This window comes from Coturnix japonica, chromosome Z (genome assembly GCF_054131305.1).
Source record: "Coturnix japonica strain WE chromosome Z, WE-NBRP24, whole genome shotgun sequence".
In the NCBI taxonomy this organism is placed as follows: Eukaryota; Metazoa; Chordata; class Aves; order Galliformes; family Phasianidae; genus Coturnix; species Coturnix japonica.
In genome coordinates, this window is record NC_140702.1 from 5480654 (window position 1) to 5501599 (window position 20946).

Sequence of the window (20946 nt, forward strand, 5' to 3'; positions counted from 1 at the left end):
TAATCGTTTTGAAGCACACTGCAGTGAAAATGAAAGCAGACTATTAAAATTTAATGCCTGTTTTGCTGAGTAGTGTATTTCTGGCCACGTCTGATGCTGTGTTGTTTTCTCACATCATTGTGTATGCACAAAAAGTCAGTCTGTGTTTGCCAACGTTTGCGGAAACTAATTGAAAAAAAAACGAAAAGAAAAAAAATTAAAGTATTTAGCTGTTAAAATCCAACACCAGGCTGGAAAATTATTGTCAGCACAGGCACTGATGGCAGTGGCTCCTCTCCCCTCTTCTCACCCCCATCCGTTTGCTTCTAACAATTGTCTGTTGTTCTTCAGCCCAGCTCCCTGCGGTACGCTTGCTAGCAAATATTCATTGGTGTGTCATCTCAGTTTAAAGTCTCGTCCTACACACCTATTCATCTGTGTTAAGTGAACAGCAGCATCAGCTCAAATTAAGCTGGTATGAAAACAGCCACAGTTAATAATTTCTTCTGTGATTCAGCTTAGCTCTGGAAAACAGGTGAAGATGTTTCATAACGAAGGCAATTACAGCTCCGTAAACTCTTTCCAGCTGCCTGTGTAACGGGAGAAGCAGGGTGCAAGAGCTACTGGAGCATGTGGCACAGCCGGCACGGTTGCCATCAGATCGCATTTGTTAACTGCTGGGCTGAGCAGGCTGCCTGTCAGGGACAGATACTGGTCAGGGTGATTAGCATGCAGAAGGCTGAGCAGAGGGGGTGGGAGTCAGTGCACTCCAGCTGGACTTCCTACAGACCTCTCCCACCAGTCAGCCACCTTCCACACCACCACTCCTCTTCCTGGAGAGGAAACCCATGTAAAGACACACATGCTTGCTGCTAAAAATGAGGTTACAGGGAGTGCTGTTTTGCAAATAAAGACAAAATCCTGTTTGCCAAATGGTAGCAAAGAGTGAACTTCAGAGAGGACAATCAGGTCCGCTAAAAATGCAACCATTTAACATGTATTCATTAAGATGCAGATGAAGGAGTGAGATGAGTGAAAATTAACCACTAGCAAAATATAAATGAAGCCTGTACTTTCACATGAGAAATGATGTGCTACTGTGATGGATCTTAAGCTATTATTATTATTTTTTTTAATTAAAGAACAATATATTTCCATCTACTGAATCTCTATTGTTCTGTTATTTAAGTTATCTTTCATGTCAGTGCCACATGTTTTGAAGCATATTAAAACACAGCCTTACACTTAATTGTGTAGATTTGCAGATGGTTCATTTCCAGCCAAATATTTTTTCCTTAGAGCTTGAAAGAAAATCTCTAGCAGCCTAAATTGAATTTTTATACACGGTGATTTCCAGAAATGTACTTCTTAATGGTTTCTGATGTGCCCAAAGGCGTGAATCTTGAACTAGTTTCTCTGAGATGTCTTGGAGAGAAGCTGAAAAATGTGTTCTTGGTTTTCTGTGTGTGTTGTTGGTTTTGCTGGGGGTTTTTGTTTTTGTCTTTCCCTCAGCTGCAAACAGCAAATTTCAGTTCTGTGTGTCAACATGTTTGTATTGCATTGTAGTGGCGTATTCAATAATCACAGTGTAACAATGTATATTTCAGAGGCACTTGATCACAGTTCCACCATACCTGCAAAATGTGTAGTGTATATTGATTTTCAGAAACAAAAGGTACCTCTGATTCCCTCTCAAAGAACAATGTTTATTGCTTTGAAGTGTTCCAGGTTTACCTGTTACAAGAGGCAGCACTAAGACTGACCTATTTCCATACTCCTTCTTTTTCCCCTACACTGAGGAATTCTCCTTTCGATTAGGAAAAAGCTTTTTTTTTTGTTGTTTTTTTTTTCCCCCCCCCAATTATTTTTAGATGCCTGAAAGATGAAATTGGTGGTGAGCTTATATCTATATTCAAATTCTAACATCCTCAACAAGGAACTGTTTCATTCAGCTATGACAATGCTCCATCTATTGTCATCTAGGGCTATATTCTGCACGCTGCGTCTTCCCCTGAGAATTACTGCTGTTCCTTATCCTCGCAGCCTTTAAAAGCTCTATATAACATTAGCCTATCTAGCCCAGTGAAAATGTCTTTACAGATTACTGTAACGTTAATACCACTCTCTCCCTGCTTTTGACCTGAAGTGGAATATATTGCACTGCTGGAGCAGATGCATTTGGGGCTGCATCAGAGAGCAGGACGTTTCCTGGCTGCAGCCCAGCAGTGCTGCTGGGCTCTTGCCATGGAGAGTGGCCACAATTTGGCCCACAGAGCATGGGGCAGCATTAGTCAAAACGTGTGCAAGGCTGCTCAGCCGCTTGTGTTGGTGCAGTGAACTGAAGGGAGGTGAGCCCACCTGTGGGAATGGAAGGCTCTTAGCACAAGGGGGATGTTTTCAAAGATTTCTCTCTGTGCACTTTTGTGTGTTTTTAATGGAAGGGATTATATTATATTTTAGGGAATATAAAGAAGCGTAAAATGGAGGAAACGGAGTTGTGAACTCCTAATAACCCTCCAAAAGGATGTAGGTTGGGTCATAAGGACAATTTAGCTTAATGTTCCTCTTTTAGTGAATCAAATATCCTCCTTTTCTTTCGTGGTTTTGTTGTGGGCTTTTGTTTTTGGTTGGTTTTTTTTGGTTGGTTGGTTTTTTTTTTGTTTTTTTTTTCCTGTTGTTATTACTGTTTTTTGTCCCTCTTTGTCCCTCCCCCCCTCCCTTCCTTTCTTCTACCCTCCCTCCATCTGTCCCTTCCTCCTTTCCTCCCTCTATCCCTCCCTTCTTTTTCTTTCTGTTTGTTTGTTTGTTTTCTTTAACAAAATATTATGGTACCCCATTGAAAAACATTTCCCTAAAATTCTTACTTGCAGACCTCCTGTGAAGCTCATGTTGTTCAATAAATAAATAAAGAGTGGAAGATTAAGATAGGAACTTCTGTTACATGATGTGTGCAGATAATAAATGCATTAATTGCAACACGTGCACTCTAAGATAATATTGTTACATGAGACAAACCTTTCAGTGAACATTCACATTAGTCACCCTAGCTCTCTGCCTTTTTCCCCCTTCAAAATCATATTTTTCTCTCAAGTACTGCATTTCCTTAGCAATAAAACATATGCTGTTTTCTGCCAAAGTAAGTGGATAATGTAAGCTGTGATAGGAAGGGTATTTTTTCTTATCATTTTCTTTTTTTCTTTTTTTTTTTTTTTTTCAGAGAAAGAGTGTAGTTATAGTAACATATATGTGCTTTTATCTGTGATAAGAACTACCATCTGGTAGCTAAATGTGCACAGCTTATTGCTTGAAGTGCTTATACACATTGTGAAAACACACAGCTTTTGTGTATGTTAGGATACTGTCTATATGTATTACTAACAAACCCACATATTAGTTATTTGAATATGTCAAACGATTGTAAAATAGACAAGCGGTTCTAGATGAGAAGGATTAGGGCTGGCACACTGCCAGATGCGTATTTATTCCAGCTATACTATTATGACCTTTTAATATCACATTGTTTGCAAGCTCTTCCTGCCAATAATTGTTTGAGGGGGAAACAAAGCCTCTTTGACAGGAAAAATGCCTTTGTTATATTCAAGGAGCTGAGGCTTTCATCCTTAGTATACCAATTCACAAAGATGTGTGGTGAATGTGTGAGCAGCAAGAGACAGAACATATAAATTTGAGTTACTTTGACCTTAATCCAGGAGACCAAGAAGAGAAATGCAGTAGGAAGGCTGGTTTGTTGCTGTCTGGAGACTGATAAGCTGTAATAAAGGTGCACTCCGTTGCAATTCATCTAAAGCTTCCATTGCTATCATCCTCTTTTTTCGATTTTTGTTACCTCAAGTACTTATCTAAATCCCTTTCAATGCCAGCTTGAATGCACTTTGTATTCTCTCCAACTGTGACTGGTGCCGTCTGTGTGTGTCAGTGTGCTTCAGCATACACTCTTTCCCCTTGTTTGACAAGAACCAGTGCCAACACCTAATTAAGGATAAGCCATGGAGCTCTCTGCTCTATCTTTGTCAACCACTATGTTCCCAGCTTTCTGCCTAGCTGAGCTTTTATGACACGAGAAACATTTTGGGTTCAGCCTATTCCTGGCCTCTCAGTTTCCAACACAAGAACTAAATGCAACTTAATGCTGGCATAGACTTTAGAAACATTCATGGTAACGCAGTCCAGAAATCTCCTCTGTGTCTTTCTGAAGCACATGTGCGTGTACATAGGTCTGTCTGTTCTTATTGATTTAACTAGATATGAATGCATATGCACTTCTGAATACAAATTGGTCATTTTTCAGATTGCCTTCTGCCTGTGTTCCCCACCAGACTGTTTCCTAGGAGATGATCACAGGGGTTGGGACTGTATTTTTCTTTTGCTGTATGTAAAAGTCTACAAGGAGCCTAATTTAATGGGACAGAAAACCTCTAGTTCAGGCTCCTGTTGAGCTATTATAAACATTTTGTACCGATGACATAGTTGTATTTAGATCACCACAAAGGAAAATCTTTCAAAGGGTTAACTGTTTGGTAAGCTGAAAAATCAGATTAGTATAGCTGATAGATGACTACTACACAGCCAATTAAATGGGTACATGTAAAAATTTTGACAGAGGGTTTGACTATATGTCTACATGACTAAGGTAGTCCAGAGAGCAAGTTGTTTGTTTTCTTTTTTTCCTTGTGTCCAAGTCCTTGAATTCAAATTCTGAGTTCTATATAAGTACATGTAGCTTATATTCACAGCTTAGTGTGAAAACTGATTTACTAATCAAGGGGTAAAAACTACTGAAACATCCAGTAGAAAATGTTTATGGTGACTGAGACGTCCTTTGTTATTAACATACACATAACTGAAGACAAAATATGTGATTATTATTTTCAGTGTTGAGATGCTGCTTGTTGTGTTCTTAATCTGAAAATGAGAGGGAATACGATAGTAAATCAGCAGGTCCCGCCTGTTAGATCTGTCCTAACTCAAAATAAAACCCCACCCAGAGAGACAAAGGCCATCTGAAAAACTACTCATGAAATTCAGGGCATATATAAACAATTCTCAGAATCTGAACTGACTTTCCTAGCGGTACTTTATTATTTGACCAGCCCATAATTTTGACAGCAATTTGGAACCAATATCCTTTGCTGCAGTAAGTTTGTCCCTTCTTTGGGCCCAGGCAGTGCCAGTAGAATTTGTGCTGCTCCAGTTTTAAGATCTCCCAGTTAGGCTTTCTTCTGTTCACTGCTCACTTTTTGTCATTATGCTGAGAAGGAGGAGAAGGAGTCTTCCAGGCAGACAAATCTCTGTGCAGTTCTCAGCTGCCTGTGTGAAATTGTTCTGTGTTCCCATAGAATAGCTCCATAGCTGATTTCTAGGGCTACTAGAGCAAAAAGGCCAGGAATGTTTTATTTATACTTCTGCATAACGGTGACTGGAATCAGACCAATTACATCTCTGCTATATTTCATGCAAGTACATAAAAAAAACATTTTCTCCTCACTGATGTGGATTGTGATACAGCTAACCTAAACCCTTCAAACTGCCTGAGCATGACAATGAGTCCTGTGTGGTTCACACGGTCACTCTGCATTAAAAGTAGTGCTTCCTGAGGAATAAGTCAGTGGAAAAGCTTAGAAGGCAGGGGAGAACAGAGAGAGTATTCATTAGCTTCATTTTGCATTTATTTGTTTATTTAATTTATGTTAAGCAGCTCCCCAGCCAAAACAGCTGGAGGCTGGAAGTTAAAAGCTAGCAGTGAGGGAGACCGTAATGGGCAGACATGTGCTTTGTGTATTCCAGAGGAAAAAAAAAAAAAAAAATGGATTTGATTTGGTTAGGTTATGAGCCTCGGAAAATAGCTCCTCATGTGAGCTCAGTACATTTAACAATGATAGTAAAATTAGTTTCAATCATGTTAAATTCTGGAAGTAACATAAGTGAATTTCAAGGACTCTGCTCAGGCATGTCATGGAAAAGACAGCAATGCAATGAGTGATGCCTATATATTTTAAGTTGCAAAAGTAAAATAAAACATGAAACAAACAAGATTATATGGTGCTACTTGAGAAATAACAGTGCAGACAGATTTTAAACTGCTAATTTTATTCACTGCATTCTAATTGTGAGTGAAACAAGGCTCAGTGATCAGTTTTAGTCCCCCAAGTCTAAACAACGTAACCTTTTACTGCTTTACTGCTTTCCTGGAACACTGGGTGTAAATATCCTGCTGCTGCTCACTAAGAATACTGAGAATTTTTATGTCTTGTTCTGCTTAATGCCTGCCAGGATTACTGCAGAAATCAGTTGTGTATGACAGGAAGCAGCCATCTTCATCTGTTTTTCCACTGTACAAACAGGGTCTTAGAAACTGACCTTGGATTTTAGCACTATTTTCAAATGCATCTGAAGTATTTGCATTATGAAGAACTTGAAGAGTATGTCTCTATTAGCAGCGTTAGTCAGAACTTGCTTGAATTTTCACAGAAGTATATAATTCTGAGTCAAATTCCCCTCCCCTACTGCACTCTATCATAAAGGGCATGCAAAGAGCTCAGCAACAATTGCTTTGCATCAGTGTTTCTGTTCAGCTGTTGCAAGAAAATTGCTAATATGAACACAGTCATTGACTTGTGATGAGAGCTAGATCCCTTCATCTTCAAGCTATTTCAAAAAGCTAATTTAAAGTCTTTGGAAAATGTTACCCCAAGGAGATGACAGACTTATCAGCTTTTCTGTGCATACTCAAAATAAGTATGATCATGAGGAATAAAGAAAAAGCATGATTGGAAGATTATGCATGCAGTCTTAACTTTTTGGCATTTCCAGGATGTAACTGCAAAATATCAGTGTGCTTTCTATAGAGATGACAGGTGTCCATGGGAGGATATACTCAACACAGAGCAATCTAAGGAGTTTTGAGTCTGATCTTTCCCATTCCAGCACAAAGACAGCATGAAAAATGCACCCTGCCCACCACTGCAGTACATAATATTGCCATACATGAAATTAGCAGCAAGATCAGAGTGTCCTCTGCAAAATGTCATCAATAGTTCTGATGTTCAGCTCAACAATTCTGATATCACAGGCAGCACCAAATACTGGGGCTAAGACAAATGCTGTTTTTTGGTTCCTGAAAACTTCAGTGAGTAATTGTATTTGCATACGCATACCTATATGTTATGCTTTTTGAGAACTGCATTCTTAACCCTGCTCTAAACACAGCACATGTCCACACTGGATATGCTCCAGATTTCCTCCCTCCTGGGGCCTTCCTTTGTAGTTAACTTAAATAACAACAAACATGCCTGCCAAATCTTGCTTCTGAGCTTGGCTGCTTCTTGCGCTGCTCTCTGCAGGACCTCCTTTGTCTCTGTCACTTGTTTCCTGTGCTCCAGTGAGGCATTCACAGCCCTTTCCATGTTGTGGATTGGCGCCAGGAATGATCCACCTGCTTTGCTTGTTGACAGACCAAATATCCCAGCATCTTTCAAGGGATCCCTAATGCTTGACCACAGAGAGAACAAACAAAATAGCTTTGCACTTGCATGGAAAGTGTAGGTGCTGCTGCTTCGTTTATGAGGTGCTAGAAAGTGTTCGAGCACTAATGACACAACTGAGCCATTATGGCTTAACCCAGCAGGTGGCTCAGCACTACACAACCATTGGCTCACTACCCTCTTCCCATTTGGATGGGGGAGAAAGTAGGGGGGGGGGGGGAAACAAAGTAAAACTAATGACTTGAGACAGAACAATTTGCTAAGATAGAGAAAAGGATAATAGTTATGAATATATATATGTATGTTTGAATGTATATAATACATGATGCACAAGCAATTGCTCACCACTTTCAGCACTCCTTTCGCATGATGTCATATGGTGTAGAATATCCCTTTGACCAGTGTAAGTCAGCTGTCCTAATTCCATTCCCTTTCATCACTTTGTGCCCTTTGCTGAGAATTGCCCTGGCTCTGTACAGCACTGCTTAGCAGCAACTATAAACTTCAGAGTGTTATCAACATTGCTTTTCTCCTAAAACTAAAACATAGCATCATACAAGACATTCTAAAGAAAACAGTCTCTTCCCAGTTGAAACTAAGATGTGAGCAGGGAGAGGGCCTCAGAGCAGTAAGTGTTTCTTGTGTGCCTGTGAGTGCTCTTGTGTCTTTGCCATTGCCAGGCCTTTTTGTGTGTGGTGGTGTTTTCTGGCTTGGATTTCTACACGGAGCAGCCCTGATGACTGCTATTGTGTAGAAACTTCCCCCTAAATCCCTGACCATCTCCAGACTTTCCTCAGCTCTCTGCCTGCACTCAAGCCTAGTCACAGGCCAATCACCCAAGACACTAGTAAGTCATATTGTAGACAGGGCAAACAGAGCGTTGACTCAGGGGCAGAGATTACTTCGCCATAACCTGGCAATTGTTTCTCACAACAATGGTGTCAGTAACTGCAAAGCAAATAATAACAAGCAAGCAGCATCAGCTTCTGGTTTTTGTAGCTTTTGTGGAGGACAATGATGGATAACGCCAAGTCTGAAATTGTAGCTGAAGCTTTCATATGGTTTGGTTTGCTTTTCAAAAACTGTGTATGCATATTATGCACGCCAGTGGGAACATGAAAGTCCTGTTATGACCACAAAAGTATTGTTCTGGACTACTGGAACAGGCTGGTTTGCCTCCAGTTTCTACTGCAAACGGAAATATGTTTGTGCCTCCATGTCTAATGCTGACATTCTTTCTCATTTTTATCAGGAGACGAAGATGCTGATATGATCCTTAAGGTATTCTAACTGATAATAATGGCTCCAAGTCAATAGGATGAACTTCCAGAGAATCCCAACTAATGCTACTACAGGTATTCAGATAACAACTGATCTTCCATCTTTTAGCCCAAATAGACTTTGGCATTGCTTTTCTACCAATATACTAGTACTTAGAGAATATCCAAGATCCCTAAACCTGTTGTAATTAAGGTGAAATGTATTTTCTGTTGTAAATACACAGAACACCCTTAAAAGGAATATAGTGTTAAACTTCCTCCTGTATGTTGCTTGGAAGATAAAATCATATGCTTGCTTTTGCTTAGGGTAGGCATGAGAAAAATGTAATAGCATCTCATCATGGTAACTTGGTCAGAGAGATGTAAGTTAGTTTCTGCTATAGAAGAATCTGATGTCAGCTTGGTAATTACTAGGGAGAGTCAATAGTACCTCTCCTCAGTATAATTACAAATCCAGTACAACCATGACCGAACTAAATTGCTTGAGAGCAATCAATAGAAATCTCCTGACTACATTCACTGGTGTGCACATCAGATATAAAAAGGCAAATTATCTGTCCAAGCAAAAGATCACCTTTACAAAAGAAAACTGCAGTGCAAGGCTATGAAGAACTATGTCCACACAAAAACCTCATGCTTACCGCTGGCTAGAGATAATGGGAACATATGTGTATTGAAGGATGGAGGCTATGCTCACATGAGCATCAATTTGATGCAACTGGAGTGGAGCAGTAAGTTCATGTAGATTATTCTGATTTCCTAATATTTGTTCCATACATGGCTTATAGTTTTCACTCAGAATAAATTTAGTTGGTTTCCACAAACCAAATATTCTCATCACATGTGGTTCAAAGCTGTCTGAAGCACCAAGCTTTTGCTCAGATACCGAATGTCAACATTAAAGCCTGAACATCATTAGATTTGCACCTGGAAACTTCAGGTTCATTTTCCTCTGAGAAGAATCATTGAATTTTTAAGGTTGGAAAAGATTATCTAGTTCAAATATCAACCATCATCCCTGTGTTCTCTAAACCATGTCCTTAAGTGCCACATCTACCCTTTTTCTTGAAAACCTCCAGGAATGGTGACTACAAACCCTGGGCAATCTGTTCCAGTGTAACCTTCTGAGATGAAAGTTTCCTAATATCCAGCCTGAACCTCCCCTGGAACCACTCAGGACTATTCCTTCTCATCCTATCTATAGTTACCTGGGAACAGGGGTCTGACACCCACTTCTCCAGACCCTCCTTTCAGGTAGCTGTATAGAGCCATAAGATTTCTTTTTGCCTCCTCCTCTCCAGATATTCACAGTTCCCTCAGCTGCTCCTCACAGGACTTGTGCTCCAGAGCCCTCACATCTTTGCTGTCTTTCTCTGATTACCTTCAAGGGCTTCAATGTCTTTCTTGTAATGAGGGACCCACAACTGCACCAAGTACTTGAAGTGTGGCCTTACCAGTGCCATGTAAAGGGGAATGATGATCTCCTTAGTCATGCTGACTAGACTATCTCTGATACAAGCCAGGATGCAACTGGGTTTCTTGACCACCTGGGCATATTGCTGGTTCACATTCAGCTGGCTGTTGATTAACCAGATCATTTTCCTCCAGGCAGCTTTTCAGCCACTTTGTCACAAGCCTGTAGTGATGCATGGGGTTCTTGTGACGAAAGAGTAGGACCAAGCACTCGGTTTTGTTGGAGTTCGTACAACTGGCCTCAGTCCATATATCCAACCTATCTAGATTCTTCTGTAGGACCTTTATACCCTAAGACTGATCAACACTTCTGCTCAAGTTGGTGTCCTGTGCAAGCTCACTTAGGGTGCAAACATCAATACCTCTATGAGGACCAAAGCAAAGCGTGGTAAGTGGGGATACTGAAGCTCACTGTTGCTTGAACTGTGGATGCAGTAAAAAATTTTCTCCAATAGACTCGTTTCCCTAGATGTTTAGGGCTTTGTTTTATTGCTTCTTCTTACTTCAGTATCTTTTACTTGGACATGTTGTCTCTAGTGTAAGACAATTCTTACTACTTGAGTTTTTCCTGTGAACACTACACAAATGTAAATGCAATGTTTCTGTAGATCAGAACATTAATTTTACTTACTGTTCTGATGCAGTCTTAGAGGAAATGATTGGATTTGCTTTTGTGATGTCTGCCTGCCTGTTTTGTTTTAAAAAACTCCTCCATATAAACTTCAGGATGTTAGTTTTGAAAAATGCTGAAACTAAGTCCCATGAAATTTTAGCATGAATTTCTGTGTACCAGAGTTATGAGAGCCCAGCTACTTGTCTAGAAGAGGAATCTCCAAAGCACTGTGGAAATAGGCACCTAATAACCCTTAAATTATTCTCTTTGAATATCTACCCCAGCTGCTGAAAGGAGGGTTGTGTCAAATGCTACTCTTTTAATTACTTCATTGTTTTCACAATTTTATTTTAGATGGAGAGAAGTGCAACTGTTATGCATTCTGTCTTCTATTACATTTCCTTGTGGAGGTTTCTTTTGCAATGGATTAGCTTTCTAAACTGCCTGGAGTTTTCTGAGAAATCTGCTTTAGCGTAAAATCGTTAGTTTTCTCGCTATCTCAAATTATGCTGCCCACACAGCACACAACACTAAATAAATAAACCTGCACAGAGAGCTGTGTCATATGAGATATCAAGAGTATTTTTGCTTAGGCTGTGCTGACAAGAAAAAAAAAAATGTTTTCTTTCCAGCATAACTCTATCTTTCATTTGACATCTTTTGTTCAAGCTTATGAGCCAAATATTTTCAACAAGCATCAGATTTAACAACAAACAAACAAACAAACAAAAATAACAAAGTCAGGAGAGTTCAGATACAATGCAAAAGAAGGACAAAACAGTGTTTGCCCCAGGAGAAAATTTTTTGTAGACCTCCGTATAAAATTCTGTTCATTGTTCCACAGAGAAAAAAGTGTGACAGGCATTGCATTTGGATTATGGTATGGATTAAAGTCCTGCAGTCAGAATACCATAAAAAGGCTGTTAAATAGCTGATAATTTCATCGTGCTGGAACCAAGTGTAGAAGTACAATGCAGTTACATTAGTACTGTAATGCTACGAACATTTTCAATTATCAAGCTTAACCTTGCTAAGAAGCTGAAATGAACGCTATCAATACAGTGAGGCATGGAGTAACACAATAGCAGCCCAGAATTCTCTTCCTTTCTCTCCTTCCCTTTTTATCCTCCTTGCTCCAGTAAATGAAATGTGTGGACTCTTGCCCACAACATTTCAAAACTGCTCAAGCAATTGTTTCCTGTAGATTAATTTGTAATTCTAAATTTCGAGGAGAAGGAAATGTGAGCACATTCCTCCCTCAGGCCATTTACAGATCTGGGGCTTTAATGTAATCTAAAGCAGAGGCTGAGGAAAGGGAAAGACACAGTGGCAAAGGCCACGTTGGAGAGCTTCTTCAGCAAAGATTCCTCCTTTTGTGCCAGAAAACTTGCATAACCAATGCGTGCAGCTTCTGTGCTGTTTTCTCTCAGAAACAGACTTTCATCACAACACCAAGAGGTTGAGTGTGTGTACATGATTGTGCATAGATACACAGGGCTGTACTTCATAGTGGTGAAGATATATATGACTGCCTTCTTTGTGCATGGTTGCTCTGGTGATGATAGATACTTTCTTTACACGGACAAGTTATACAAACAAACAATGTCCATTAGATGCTGTTACTCATCTTGTTTACACAGGGCAGTTGGAGAGTAGATTACTTAGGTTTCCAAAAAGGCAGCATTGTTTTCTACTGTATTGTAGGGAGAAGGGAAAAAAAGACTCCAGTGAAGGTGAAAAGGAAGTTTTAGTTGGAAACATAAGATTATGATGAGCTTTTAATGTAGCAGGAAATAAATAAATGTTAAAGGAAGGAGCTTTCAAGAAGACTATCTATTTTCAGCAATTTTCTCAAGCTACTACTGCTAGAATATTCCAGGGGCTTCTATGTAACAGGTCATTCAGTCTCTCCTTACAAATGAGAAATTACAGACAGTGGCTGCAAGCAGTAGTATAACAGCATTTTTGCTGATTCCATCCTGCCAAACAATAGCCTCCTAGGAAATATGGCAATCAGCATACATGAAAATCGTGCCTTCAGAGAAAGCAAAGGACAGGAAAACAAATTGTTCTTCACCTTTTCGCTTGCGGACTTTTAGGAATCAATCTAGACTCTCCATAACTGAGAGAAGAGGATGTTTAGAAAGGAAATGTCTTTAATAATATCCCAGGAACTTCAGCCAATTTTTTCTTTCCTTACATTTTCACAGGGATTTATGTTGATTCCTGATTGCTTAGCAGATTTATTTTCATTAGAAACTTAAGGGAATGTTCTAAAATAAACTTATAATGTTGCTGTGGACTCAGGAGTGTGATTCTGAGATGTTAAATTCACATCCACTCTACTGCAATGACTAGTAGGGTAAATGAGGTTATCTATTCTCTGTCCAAGACACAGTTACTTCATAGTCACAGCCAAAATCTCTTTGGTCAGACAATGTCAAACTGTAGTCACTCTATAACCATTCACAGGGCAAGGCAGGACAACATGAGACAAATGGACCTCCAAATAGGAGGATTTCCCATGTTTGGTAAAGAAAAGAGAAAAGGATTCCTAAGTCCAGTGAGCAAGAATTGCCTTGTGTTCTTCTCAGGCACTTGACATGGTATCATAATTGGACAGAAAGCATCTGAAATCCTGACTTTGACACTTATGAACATGATCACTAATTCTTTTAGAAATAATAATAATAATAATCTGGGCCAAGAGGACCCTGAGATTACTCCCCGAATGCCTCCTGATGCCTGTGCACAGGAGGGTCAAGACCCTATAATAAAAAGATACATCAGGAGAAGCCATTGTCTTAATTAAAACAGAGAAGGAGATCTCATTTGGGAATCAGAGAATCTGGAACATTTTTATTTTATCTCCGTCAGTTTTAAGAAACAGTTACCACTCATAAGGTATAGATGTTCACTCCCATAGTTAGAATGGTAGCCTTCTGTGCATCTTTAATTGTAACTGTGTTTTAGATTGATTTACCAATGAGATGGAACTTACAGAACTACAGAATATTAGTTTCTCTCCTCACTATTCTCCCAACTTCTAAATGTCTCAATTATTCCAGTACAATTTAATGAGTTAGAAGTCTCTTTTATGTTTAGGTAAAATGTACACTGTGCATGTGTTTGCTAAAGCACACTGGTAATCATACAGTCAAAACAAGTGCATATCTAACATGGGATTTGTTTTATGGTCAAGTCTAATATTACGATCTTGTAAAAAGACTAGAGGGAATGGCTTCAAGCTGTGCTAGGGGAGGCTCAGGCTGGACATCAGGAAACACTACTTCTCTGAAAGAGTGGTCAGGCAGTGAAATGGGCTGCCCAGGGAGGTGGCAGAGTTACCAGTCCTGGAGGTGTTCAAGGAACGTTTGGATGTTGTGTTGAAGGACATGGTTTAGTAAGAAGTGTTGGTGATGAGTGGATGGTTGGACAGGATGATCTTGTAGGTCTTTTCCAGTCTTGGTGATTCAGTGATTCTGTGATCCCGTGAAAAACATTCCTCTTTTATTCTTATATGGTTTGTATTATGTATGGCATGTATGCAGATGATACTCTACTGCTGCTCACTGAGGGGCTGCTGGTATGTTCTCTGGGCTTGAGTGTAACTGTTGACTGATGTAACAGACCTAGGCATTTCTGTTTCAGTCTTTGTCCTCTCTTCTGTTTGGAGCACTTGGACTTGGCACCAGGACTGCAGTCTTAACTGCTTTGGATTGCAGTGCAATTGCAATTGCAATTGAAAATGAAGGAAAAAATATATCAGCTACAGCTGTTCTGTGTCAAGTCAAGTTTCCAGACATATGTACAATCTTCTCTTAAGCTCCCTTGGAGCTTTCCAGGGCAGCTTTTCAGATTATCTGATAAGCTTTTAGAAGGACAGCAATGATAGAGAAATTCTAGTCTTTGAGCAAAATAGCAGTTGTATGAGGACCTTCAAAACTCTGGACCTTTCATTTCTAACTTCTGTAGTCCATGGCCAAAAGAATTTAGTAGGTCAAAGCCAACGTTTATGCCTACGGACCTGAAAAATGCTATGTAAAGCCAAGTATTGCACTGTCAAACAGCTTTTCTTTGTGTTTTACTGTCGTCAGCTCTGTATTAGAGAGCTCATTTAAAAAATATAGTGTTCCAGAAACTAATTTATACAGTGCCTTGAAATTCAAAATGATCCTATTTTTCCATCAAGCTTTTTGAAATGCTTATTGAGATTGCTCAGAATCTCAGCACAAAAAAAATGGTTTGCTTCATACACTTTAGCAGACAATTTGCCTTTATCTTTTCCCTGAAATACTTTCTGCTTGGTGACTCCTTGCATTCTGATTTCAGGAACCTTTCATGGACCTGGTGAAAGCATTCAACTCCCTCTGCTAAGCATGTTCACTCTATTTTACCTGACCTGTTTTGACGTACTGTTTTATTGTTGTTTAATGTTGCTGTGATAGGGTTCTTAGATGTCTCTGCTGTACTGGATCTTTGAAAGCTTACAGGATGAATTGCTAGGTTTCCAGTCATTATCTCCCCTTGGATCTCACCATCTGTTCCTATTTGGCAGTGCAGGTAAATGAATTTTTTTTCAACTTCCTTTCATTTGTCCTGTTTCCTGCAGATATTTAGCTTGTCTGTTTCCTCTTTCTACCTTCATACATCATCAAGAAGGATTTGGTGGCAGTTACTGAATTTGATGAATCTGACTGAAATTTCTTTTCTGGGTTGTGTGTTACAGGGGTTGCTTGAGGAGGTAAGTTTTTTGTTTTTTTTTTTTCTTTCATTTGTTTAATGCTTTCTTACAAATGCTTGCAGAGTAAAATGCAGCAAAATCCACAATATTTAATCTGTTCTTTCCTTCCATTAAGTAGTATTTCTCCTAGCTTGTTCTTTTTTCTTTTTTGTACTCAGTGCTGCATTTTTGAGCTCATCAGCAAGCCAAATGCACTTTTCTCTTTCAAATTCTGTTTTTTGAGTGTTCAGTCCTAGTATATTCCAACCCCAATATAGCCACCATTGCCAGAGGCAACCACTCATATAAGACAACAGTAATGTAACGTAGTCTTAAACTTCAAATTTAATGCAATCTTGCACTTTCATGTTTTGTATTTTTCCAGCTTTTGTGGTCAGTCTCGGAATGGAATCATTCACTCTCTGTATCTTCTGGATTTCAAAACCCCAAAGGGAGTCTCAGAAGCCTGTGATCTGTTACACCTGCACACTACTGAAGTGAAAAACAAAAACAAAAACAAACAAGAAACAAACAAACAACAACAACAAACCAAAAAAAAAAAGGAAGAATGAAATGTAGAATGTGGAAAAAATACAGTGTTGTTTTTTTTCTTGTATTTGTTTTCCATATCAGCAAGAACAACTTTGAAAAGTTGTCTTTGATTATGAAATTTCTCTGCTGTTATCCTAGATACTTGTGTAAATACTGTGAGACATAAATGCTGTTTTTTGGAGTCAGAGATACTTGCCCTCTTGTGCACAGCATTCAGAGATAGAGCTTTTACAATATTCTCTTACAGCATCCCTGTTTCATTATTTTTGAAAGTTGACATTAGAATCAAACTGGATCAGTTTCTGGCTTATGCTTTAATGAGGTAATAGAGGGCAGTTAAGGATATGCTTCTTGAAATGATATATCTGAATGAAAACCCACCTGTTTCCTTTTGTCAGCTGTCCTCAGATTCTCTTCTCAGTCAAGTCTATGAAATAATTTGCCAGTTGTTGCAGCCTGTCAACTACACCTGTTAACTAACAGTCATTTCCATATAACAGCTGTCCTGCCATGGTTTCTGTGTAATTATTTGGCTGTCAGTGTCCCCTCCCACCCCCTCCATCCCACAACACAGAAACCACAGCCATTTGGCTTTCTTGTGAGTACTTTAAAGAGCCCCAGGCCCAGACATCAGGGTTGAGTGTCAATCTGGGAGTGAGGGCCCTTTTTACAGGAGGATCTAGGGTTTTCAGTAAATTCATTTAGTTCATTGGGTCAGAGTTATGCTGAACTGGCAAAGTAGATCTTGCATAATGGCTGGTAACATTTTATCTGCTGGTGTGGATACACAGAGGATTTTGATTTTCATCTCTCTCAGTCATGCATTTTTTTCCAAATGCCTGATTAATTTTTCAACCATGCTTTTCAGGCTTTCGTAATAATCCTTCCCTTTCATTCCAGCAACTTTTGGCTCTTACTATAACTTTATGAAGGGTCATGAGATCCTTAAAACAGCTTATCAAGAGGTACTTGTACACTAACTAGAGCCAAAGAAGTTCTACTAGAGTACTGTTGTACACTGGCCTAGTCATTTTCTAAATGATGAATGACTTCTTAGACACTGAAATTTCTGACAATTTTGGTCTGTTTTTTCCAGATATTAATAACTTTGAAATGAGTGCTACCTTCCAGTATGAGATGGTTAGCTGTTCATATCTGGCATCCCCACTTCAGGCTTGTTTTGGTTTTTTAATTCAAAAAAGCTTGTCTGCTTTCATTTCCTTGAATACCTTAAATCTTGAATCGCATTGTGTTCTGTCATACCCAAATCACCTACAGTGTGGCCCTTGCTGTCCTGTGTGGGTTATGCAGTTGTACATTGAGGAATTAGCAGATGCAAGGTAGAGCTGCGTATGCTACCACCTACATTTCACCACTCAAAGTCACACAAGCTGTTTTTCAGATTTATTTGACCCCATGTTAAGTCTCAGGCCTAGCCACAGCACATCTGACTTTGTCTTGAACAACTTCGATTTAAAAAAAAAAAAAACAAAAAAAAAAAACCCACAAATGTTCACACACCAAGAGGAAAAGATGACATTCTGGACATACTGAGTATGCAACTGGGAGGAATTTTCTGAGTCAGTGAGCCCCATCTCATGTTTTTTCCAGGAAAACTTTCTGTCACTAATCATTGTCCACATTAAAGTTTATTTGTTTGGATAATCTACAGCCTTTGAAAGCCAAACATCTCATAGACTCCATGTGGGTTGGGATTTCATTTCAAGTGCCAGTCCTATGAAGAAAGACTGAGAAAACATTGGTTCTATAGCCTAGAGAAGAATCCAGAGAGAATTTATAGTAGCCTTGCAGTAATTAAAGAAGGCCTACAGGAAAGATGTAGGGGGACTTTTCACCACAGAGTATAGTGACTAGACAAAGGATAACCATCTGAAACTCTAAGAAGGTAGATTTAGTTTAGTTATAAGGAAAGCATTCTTCACTATGGAGTGGTGAGACACTGGAACAGGTTGCCCAGAGAAGCTGTGCATGTCCCATCCCTGCAATCACAGAAAGCCGAGTTGGATGGGGCTTTGGGCAACCTGATGTATGTTTGGCAACCTTGCCCATGACAAGAAGGTTGTAATTATAGGGTATTTAATGTCCCTTCCAACTCACATAAATTTTCTTACTAATAACCCTAGGATTAAGGTTGTTACATTTGTACTTACAGGTATATATGAATGGACTGCTGGCCTTGTTTTCAGTGGGGAACGTGTAGAAAGACCACAGAGGTTAGGATAAGAAGGATTTCTGCATGTTAAACATTTTCTGTCACACAATGGGGATAATTTTGTGTCTAAGATCTCCAGTTTCCAGTGGTAGGTGGTGGAGGAAATTCTTTGCTCCTTTTCTTAATGGACACCCTAGCTGTGAGTTGGTGATTATTTTTTTCCTTAAGCTAAAAGGCAAAATTGAGAGTGTCAGAGGGTGAAGTACTAACCTGCTTTACATTACTGCAAGTTGTTGCTATTGATCTTGTGCTGGTTATGGTAGTTTTTTATCCTTGTTCTATAGTTTTCCAATTTCTCTCTCTTTTGCAGCTCTTACCTCCCAGCTGTGCTCAATTTTACATCAGTCCTGGAAAAAACTTGTCAAACAGAGTCTACATTTTGCTTTCCTAAATTCATATCTGTGTGCTCCAGCTTTCCAAAGAATCTTTTCTGTTTGCTCCATGATTTAGTCCTTTCTGTGACTTTCTGAGAAGCAGTGGAAAGGCAAACTATCATTGCAGACCATTTGCCTGTCTGGCAAGGGAAATGGCGTGATTTAAATGTGGCTGAGCTAAAGCAATACTAAAACCTCCAGGAAAATTCTAACATTTGTTCGGATGTTTTTGTTTATTTTTGGAGTTGTGGAATATCCATGATTGTCAATGCTTTGACCTTCACTTTGAAGAATGTCATATTTGTGCCAGCAAACTCAACTGTCAATATTTTCATTTCACACATCCTTATAGAAGTTCATAACTGATCTATAAAATTACACATACTGAGCATATGTGGTCACAGGTAGGAAAGGATTTAATAAATAAATACATTAATACAAATGCATCTTTTTAAAGGTTAAAATGCCACAATTATGATTATTATTTTTTTTCACATGCATTTACGATGCTGTTATTTAAAGGCAAGCCTGTCAGATTTTTCTTCTTCTAAACTCAAAATGATTAACCTCTTAGTCTTTAATGTGGGCTGATGGAGTGCCTGTGACCATTATGGCAAATAACCACATTATTGCATTTAGGAAATTAGCTACTGTGTGCTTATGATAATTTTGTCTCCATGAAACTAGCTCACAAATCTGAAGCAGGTGGGCTTATTACAGAATTTTGTTCTGCTTTTAGATACATACCATCTTTGTGTATTCATATAGATTCATCAGAGTGTATTTGAAAGGATCTTTGTCAGCCAGTGTTAATGTTAGGAGTTTCTGTGCTGAGGACACAGTAAGGGAGGAGCGAAGGGGTTTGACTTTCAGTATGCTGTACATTTTGAAGGGAAAATGAGTAACCTTTTAAAAATTTTCCAATAAATCCCAACATCTAACTGAACAATACTTCTGCAGGAAATCTATCCCAGTGGCTCAATCATCAGTCTCACTGCCAAGAGTAGCAGCACAGGTCAGTCTTGTTTTGTGACATCCTACTTCGCACAGGCAGCTCTGAGTAGCATTACGTGGCAGTGGTGTGGTCCCCACCTTGTCCTCATTGCTTCCATGTGTGAAACTACGACTTGAGCAGCTAAAAGTTTATACCAAAGCTTTCCCATCAAAAAAGAGGTGGTGGTGACTGTCTTGTAGATTTCTGAATACTTCAGTATTTCAGTGTGTAATAAAAGTGTGAACCCTACTGTGCTTTGCATGGTTTTGTATTTCAGTGGAAAGAGGTCACAGGGTTCAAGTACTAGTGTTACATTAATACAGCAATATGTTGAAAATATAAAGATACAGTGTCCTGAAATAAGCTCCAAATGTCTCTAAATAAATAATTCTGTGCTTGGAATGTATGACATTTTGGTGTCCAGGCAATCTGATTAGTGTCTATCAACTAATTTGGGATGGTGTTAATTCTCTTATAGAAGTAAGTTGGCATACTTTCTAACTAAACCTTTATAGCATACATTAATGAGTCTCAAAAAAATGAATGAGCAGAAATATCATGCAAATCCATTTGGGGAAAAACAAACAAACAAAAAAACAATATTCTTTATCCAGCCATTTATTTTGTAAAACGAGGTAAATATTTGATAACTCAATATAAATGAAAGCTTTTCCAGTATTTCCTTGGTCTTGTTCATGTACAAAAATACCCTCTTTGTTTAAAATTGTAGGTGTTTGGTTTTTTGTGTTTTTTTTTCCTACTTACACAAGTAGTGTAATAGGAAATACAGTCTAATATCATCCAGCCTTTGTATTATAGATGTCCATAACTGCATTAACAAAGTTGCAAATGCATTTGTTAACAGTTTTTTTTTTGGATTTTCAGAATTTAAGGAGCACTGAACAAGGGTGGACAACTTTAAGGTATGTTCTTCATGTGCAATACATATTGATTTGCCTAGGATATCTAGGAACTGATGGTTGGACCTGGATACTTGGTAGTAGGATCCAGAGTTTCACAGGTACTTTACAGAGAAAGGACTTTGGAAGAAAACACAAACATTTCCATCAGTTCACTGGGAAAAGGAGTCTTTCAGAATAGCAATCAAAATATAAGGCATTTCTTATAACATCAGAAAAAGAAAAGAAAAAAAAAAGAATTTTATTTTAATTGTCATTATACATATTTCAGGATTTATTTATTTCCTTGTTTTGTATTTACTT

The 20946-nt window shown here is 38.8% G+C and overlaps 1 protein-coding gene across 17 annotated transcripts in view; it reads left to right on the forward strand.

Annotated features, from left to right (window-relative positions):
- LOC146753676 (uncharacterized) overlaps positions 1 to 20946 on the forward strand; it is a 73369-nt gene that overhangs the window by 34072 nt on the left and 18351 nt on the right. For 5 of the 17 annotated variants that reach the window (XR_014939670.1, XR_014939672.1, XR_014939676.1 and 2 more), the window contains exons 1-5: positions 7923 to 8109; positions 8734 to 8836; positions 15460 to 15591; positions 19690 to 19744; positions 20609 to 20646. Coding sequence is in view for 1 of the 17 variants with exons in the window: in XM_085529619.1 (XP_085385745.1) it covers positions 16440 to 16444; positions 19690 to 19744; positions 20609 to 20646 (98 nt within the window). In the remaining 16 variants the exon portion in view is untranslated. Of the gene's footprint in view, positions 1 to 7922; positions 8110 to 8733; positions 8837 to 8886; positions 10623 to 13655; positions 15411 to 15459; positions 15592 to 15955; positions 19745 to 20608; positions 20647 to 20946 lie in introns of those variants that run through there. The other 12 variants (XR_014939664.1, XR_014939667.1, XR_014939666.1 and 9 more) reach the window with 6 other exon arrangements.